General features: G+C 36.7%; 1 protein-coding gene across 1 annotated transcript; it reads left to right on the forward strand.

Moving 5' to 3' along the window:
- The first annotated feature begins 4,355 nt into the window (after window positions 1-4,355).
- Window positions 4,356-5,960, forward strand: LOC115749256 (protein NODULATION SIGNALING PATHWAY 2-like). Its single transcript, XM_030685995.2, has one exon. It carries the CDS (start codon window positions 4,356-4,358, stop codon window positions 5,958-5,960), a length of 1,605 nt encoding a protein of 534 aa, XP_030541855.2.
- Window positions 5,961-7,220: the final 1,260 nt, after the last annotated feature.

The following is a 7,220-nucleotide window of genomic DNA, read 5'->3' on the forward strand; positions in this document are numbered from 1 at the left end:
AAAAAATAGAAAAGAAGGAAAAGAAAGACAAAATAAAAAAAAAAATAAATTTAGGATTTATATTTTTAAATTTTTTTTAAAAATATTTATGTCAATTCTGGTGGTGCCACGTAAGATGGCGGTGTCCACATCATCGATTTTTGGAAAAATTTGGCTGGAAGATCTAAATTGGAGAGTCATAAAAAGGTTAAAGATTAAGTTGACTAAATTAAAAGGTTTATGATAGAATGAGTTGTCGTACAATAAGTTCAAGAATTTTTGGACAATTATCTCAAATCCTATATGTATACCATACTCATGTTAAAAAAAATAAAAGCCTATAAAAGACTCAAATAAGAGTTAGTAATGCAAAATAGGTTGGTAATTTAATCGGAGAAAAGTTGGTATTCACTTTAATAAGGTCAAAATTTTATAAAAAGAGTTAGTAAATTAATCGAGTGTTGAGCAAGTAAAAAAAGTTGACAACTCTATAGTGAAGTTGGTAATTTTATGATAAACATTATAAATGGTGGTAATCAATTCAAATATAAATTGTTATATTAAAACTAGTTAATAACTTATTTGGAGAAACAATGGTAAGTCAAATAAGCAAAGGTCGGTAAAATTTAATGGGTTTTGTAAGAAAAATAAATAAAAGTTGATAAAAGATAAACAAGTATATAAATTAAATAAAATCAAATAAAAGTTAGTAATTAACTCAATTGAGAATTAGTAATCCAAAACTTATTGACAATCTAATAAAAAAAAGTTGGTGTGTCACTAAACAAAGGCCAATTTATTTACATGAGAGATGTTAAGTATAAAGTGTTGGTAAGAAAAATAAACAAAAACCGTAAAAGAAACGAAAATACCAATAATTTGCAAATTGTCAGAAAAGGTTGGTAACTTCACAAAAACATTTGTAAGTTATCGCAACGAAATTTTTGGGAAACCAAATCACCGGTAATACTTCTAATCAACGGTGTTTCAAAACCTAAAACATTTGTAAAAATCTACTAGCACGGTAAAAGAAAGCCCATCTTTTTAAACGAAACAATAGAAGCGTCGTCGACCAAATTGAGACTTGTGTTTTGGACCTGCATGGTGTCCTTTGTGCTTGGCAGTATTGGTGTGACAGTACCAATCCTAGCTCCACTAATCAAAGAAGAGCTTGGTTTCGAATTTTTAAAAGTGTCACTTCGAGTCAATTTATTGTTGAATTTCCCACATATTTTTACTTCCAGAACACGTTAACTGGCTGTAAATATTCCCTAGTAACGGGGTTGACAGCAGCTGTGTTTGCTCTCATTTTCTCACGTAAGTTTACAGGACAAGAGCAGTTTCATTAGGACTCGTATTCCTCCCAAGCATGCCATGCTAGCGACACTGAAAACAACAGACTTAAATATAATGTTACATCGATTATTCGTGATGGAGCATTCACTGTTTTCTTCGATTGCATTCTTGGACAGTCATCTATCAACTGAGTTTGTGTTCGAAGGTATTTTTATAGGTATACATGTTCCATAATTCCAAAATTTTAGTTCCAAAGGTAATACAATAATCACTACCTAATATTAATCATATGAATTAGAATTCTTGTCTAGACACCAAAGACAATAATTGAATTGAAATTCACTCTCTAAGTGATTTTTTGGGTAAGACTCTGTCGCATACACAAGAAGAACATTTACCTACTCATCCCAAAAAATCTGAATACAAAATCTCCAATAAATTTTTCATGAAAAACTACCAAAATCATTTCTCCAAACATTTTTTATATTCGTTTCTCTATACTAAGATTTTTCACAAATGAGACAATATAAGAAGAGCACGCTTCTTGTTTGGTTAACCTTGCGGTCAAATACGGGGGCAGAATTCCATTGTCTTGAGTCCAAAAACTAATCGTTTTCCGCTCCAGTAATAGTTCAATAATTGTTGGTGAGTGAAGGAAAAACGTCTATAAATAAAATGACGGGTAACTTATTTTTCCAAGTAAGTTGCGAGTGACCTATTAATATTTTATGAATTTACAAACTTTTTGCTGTAGTTTGCAAATTACAGCTTTTTCCGTCAACTTGTATATATATATATTATCGAAACTTAGAGATATTAATTTGCATAACTTTCTAAACTTCAAATTTATTAACTTGTACATAAATTTACTAACCTAAATAAAAGTGGCTTACGAACTTTTGTCAGATTAAAGTACTAACTAATTTTTGTCTCAACTATCTCTTATAGAGAAAATTATATAAAAAGTCTTAAATTTATTAAATGAGAGTCAATTCAATCTTAAATCTTTTCAATTATGCTAATTTATTTGTTTATCTTTTGACAATTTGCATAGCCATTCTAGTCAATTTTGGAGGAAATGAGGATGTGGACGACATATGCTCTAAGTGGTACGTCTCATGTTAATGTGGAAAATAATTTCATTTTTATAAAAGGTATTCTGAATTCTCATAATTCTTTATTTTCTTCCTTTTTACATTTTCCTTTTCTTTTTTCTTTTTAACTATTCTTCTTCCCCACTTGATGAGGCCTCGGAGATGGCCAACGAACCTCGACGGTTGCGGGTGAGGGACGTTGTGGCCGTCACAACCCTCTCCTAGTTGCCGGCGAGGGCATCACCGAGGCCTTGACAACCACCGCCTGCAACCAACCACCACCACCACCACCACCACCACTACCACCCCCCAAACCCAGGGGGAAAGAGCAGTAAAAAAAAATAGAAAAAAAAGGAAAAGAAAGAAAAGATAAAAAATTAAAAAAATTTATAATTTTGTTTTAAAAAACTTGCAAAACTTATCCATATCGGTGTTGGCTGTACCACATAAGATGACTGGCATCGTTCACATCATTGGTTTTGGCCAAAATTGGTTGGACTAATTAAATTAGCAAATTGTCAAAAGATTCAGGACTAAATTAGCATAATTAAATGGTATATGATCAAATTAACCATCATATAATAGATTTAGGATTTTTGGATAATTATCTCAACTCTTACGTGTATACCATTTGTGGCGAAAAAATAAATGCCTATAAATGACTCAATTAAGAGTTAGTAACGCAAAACAGGTTGGTAGTTTAATAACAGAAAAGTTGGTAATCACTCTAAATAAGGTCCAAAATTTATAAAATGAGAGTAAATTAATGGACTGTTAAGCTAGTCAAATAAAAGTTGGTAACTCTATGGTGAAGTTGGTAATATTATGATAAACCAAATAAATGCCGATAAGCAACTATAATGCAAAAATTGAAATCAAAACTAGTTGGTAACCTATTCGGAGAATGATGGTCAGTCACACAAGCAAAGGTCGGTAAATTCATATATGAGTTTATGACCTCTTGTAAGAAAAATAAATAAAAGTTGATAAAAGGTAACAAAAGTTTATTAGTTAAAAAAATAGATAAGAGTTAGAAATTGATTCAAATAAGAATTGGTAATTCAAAATGTATTGACAATTTAAGCGGGAAAGAGTCGGTGTGTGACCAAATAAAAACTAATTTTATTTACAAGAGAGTTGGTAAGTATAAAGTGTTTGTAAGAAAGATAAATAAACAATGGTGAAAGAAACGAAAATACCGCTAATTTGCAAATTGTCGGACAAAGTTGGTAACTTCACAAAAATATTTGTAAGTTATCGCTACAAAGTTTTCGGGAAATTAAGTCACCGAAAATACTTCTAATCACTTGTGTTTTAAGACCTACAAACTTTTTTAGATATATTTTTAAACGAAACAATAGAAGCGTCGTCGACCAAATTGCGACTCGTGTTTTGGACCTGAATAGTGTCCTTTGTGCTTGGCGATATTGGTGCTACGATACCAAACCCAGCTTAGACTAATCAAGGACGAGATTAGTTTTGAACTCTTTTGAAGTTTCACCACGAGTCAACTTATTGTTGAATTTCCCACATATATTTACTTCCAAAACACGTAAACATTCCCTGACGGTGTTGACCGCTGCTGTATTTGCTCTCATTTTCTCGCGTAATTTTCTGGACAAGACCTGTTTTATAAGACTCGTCATCCTTCCAAGTATGCTATGCTGGCGACACTGAAAACAACAGGCTTAAATATAATATTACATCGATCATTCGTGAAAACTACATCGGACGCGACCTCGCAACCTCTCAGAATCTGCCAAGCGAAGATGAAGATTTGTATGAGGAACTTTGTTGGAACCAAACTCTGATAGAAAATTCATGAAAGACTGAGAATGATTGGTTGGTTTTATTTTATATTTTGTCTCTTTCTCTTCAATTGCTTAATCATAGACCTTATATAAATCGTCCTCATCTTTATCATCTAATCAACTTCAACCAGATCTCCATCTCTTCACCTAAAACAAGGTAAGACCTTCCTGAAAGATGATGATGATGCAGTCCGAGTTCCCTCCCATTTCCTGGCCCTATCATGATCTCACTGATTCAACGATCGATCCACTTGGAAACTACAACTCCAATTTTGAGTTCCATGTTGGTGAATATGGTGTGATACCTTCGCCGATTAGCGACACGACTGGCAATCCGGTCGCCCAATTCGGCATGCCTACTGCTTTTGATGCATCGTTGGGAATCGGGTATGAACTCGAGGATTTCGCCATGGATTTCGAAGGATTGGAGGCCTTCTTGAACGGTGATGAACCTGAGAACACTTGTGATTATTCGGAGATGAGTGATGGGAGTTTCGCTTTGCAACAGATGACGACCGAGACATGGAGCCCAAGCACTTTGTCCATGTCGAAGTCGGAAGAGTCTAATTCGGTGGGCGTGTCTGCAGCAAGGTGGTTGCCCTGGACCTTGCCCACCGAAGAAATGGAAATTGACAACTTGCTCGGCCTCCAGCACCTGCTCGAGGCCTATGGCCAGGCTGGGGATAATGAGCAAAAGGAACTCATGGAGGTCATCTCGAGGCGCATAGCCGAGAAATCGAGCCCTCTGGGTGAGGTGCTGGAGCGGCTTGCCTTCTATTTGTGCCAAACTCATGAGGACCGGAGCAGTCACTTGAGACGCGAGTTGTGCAAGAACCTTGAGGCATCTTTCCTCGCATTTTACCAGGCGTTTCCCTACGGGAGGTTCGCTCACTTCGCGGCGAACTCAGCCTTACTCAAGGCGATGCCTAAGGAGGCAGAGACAATCCATGTCGTGGATTTCGACATGGGAGAAGGTATCCAATGGCCGCCGGTAATCGAGGCCGTTGCCTGGAGGAACAAAATGTTGAAGCTCACATTGTTGACTTGTGAAGAAGATTGTGGCCATGATGCTCAATTGAACTGGAATGTCGACGATACAAAGAAGCGGCTTCTCGATCACGCTCGATCATTCGGCGTGAAATTGGAGGTTGATAGCATGAACAATGCAAATCTAGTGAACGAGCTTAGGAAGAGGAATGAAGGAGACACTAGCAAAGAGTGGATGGTCTTCAATTGCATGTTGGGATTGCCTCACATGGGAAGGACTACTACAAGTAGAAGAGTGAATGATTTCTTCAGAGTGGCCAAGGAATATTTGGCCCATGGTGCTGATCGGTTCGGTCGTCCCGCAGGGATCATAACTTTCAGCGATGGAAACGGATTCGAGAAGCTCAACAACTGCTCGACCTTCGGGGAGTTTTTTGACCATTCATTGGGGCGATGTCACTCAATCTTAGAGTCGATGCAGTCAGATTTTCCTCCTCAGCTTTTGGAGTCACGAATTGCCATGGAGACTCTCTTCATTGCGCCATTCATCTCGTCTCTTTCGTGGCTCGATAGATGGGGCGAAACAAGAAACGTCACAAATGCCCCGGTCGCGCAAGGCCTAGACCGGTTGCCAGTAGGCAGAGCGAGTGTTGCGGAAGCCCAGGAAATGCTGAGAGGGAAGACATCTTATGAGGTGAGGCTTGGAGAACAAGAGAATCAGATGGTCCTGGAATGGAAAGGACATGAAATGGTCAGATTTTCTACCTGGGAATACAGACCCAAGAGACGGTAGACAAGTTTTCCTCCCAAAGCGTGCTCATAGAAGCAAATTGCAGCAAGATGTTTATAGACAAAAGGAAATTAATTGAAATTGGTAGTTAGGGAATTCGTTGTAAAGATCGCCTGGACGGACAATCGAATGATTTCGGCATTTTTTTAAACTAGTGCTTTGTCTATCTTTGAATTGTAATCTCAATGATTAATTAGTCTGACCATGTACTTGAGAGCAAACTAGACAAAAAACTGGTATGTGAATGAGAAAAGAAGATGCTGAAGAGACATGTTCATCTGAAATGAGAGGGACTGATTCCAAGAACAAGCCGGTAACTGTTAACCAAATACAGTGTTCATCTCAAAACAATTCGTACTCGTGAAAAACATAGCCACGAGTAATTTTCTCTTCAACCAAATACAGTCTTCATCTCAAAACAATCCGTACTCGTGAAATACATAACCTAACGTTTAGTAATTTAGGGTTTTTGCTTCACTTCGCGTTTTTTTTTCTTCTCTGCTCCTACCCGTTATTATTGGACTTAGTGTTTTTCTAGCTGTGCCTCTAGCTTGTAAAAAGCGGCGTTTATGTGTCGAAGCTTAACCCAGAGAAGCCTTGACTCAGTGAGAGATAGAAATCGACTTGCTACCGTAAGAAAAATATCCAAAAGAATTTATTGAAGGGCATATGGATATATATGTTAAGATTTGTTTTGATTTGGTTGGATAGCTATCCTGGTTTGACCGCACAAAGATTATCAAGAAAGGGGCTTTATGTATGGTAAAAAAAAAAAAAAGAAACAAAGGGGCACTAGATATGTGATGGTTTCTTTTATCCAAATTTGACCGGTTGATCAAGATTTGGACTTTCTTAACAAATCATACAGCGGACTACGTCTTGTTGATGAAACCACACAAATAATGGGAAGTTTGAAAGCGAGAGGAGTACAAGATAATTATTATGGAAAATTTCAAAAAAGGGCTCGAAATGTCTTTATTTTCAAATAAGGGCCTAAAGTGGCTTCATTATCTCAAATAAGAGCATGAAGTGGACAATATTTCAAATAAGAGCCTAAAGTGGCCTTAAGGCCCTTATCAATCTAAAAAAAGGGCTTGACTCATTAGTTAGTAGGGTCATTTTGGACATTTGGTATTTTGTTATTTGTTTTGTCCTTTTTTCAATTTTTTCAAAAATATAAAAAACTAAACAATGAAGAAAAAATGAAACACAGCCTGCCTATGGTTGCCCCCCAAATGTCGATGGGGCGGTGGCTAGGGGTTG

The sequence above is a fragment of the Rhodamnia argentea genome, chromosome 10 (assembly GCF_020921035.1).
Source record: "Rhodamnia argentea isolate NSW1041297 chromosome 10, ASM2092103v1, whole genome shotgun sequence".
Taxonomy (NCBI): domain Eukaryota; kingdom Viridiplantae; phylum Streptophyta; class Magnoliopsida; order Myrtales; family Myrtaceae; genus Rhodamnia; species Rhodamnia argentea.

Excerpts from the sequence above, each read along its gene's own strand:
- LOC115749256 (XM_030685995.2), top strand. The coding sequence starts at position 4,356 with ATGATGATGATGCAGTCCGAGTTCCCTCCCATTTCCTGGCCCTATCAT.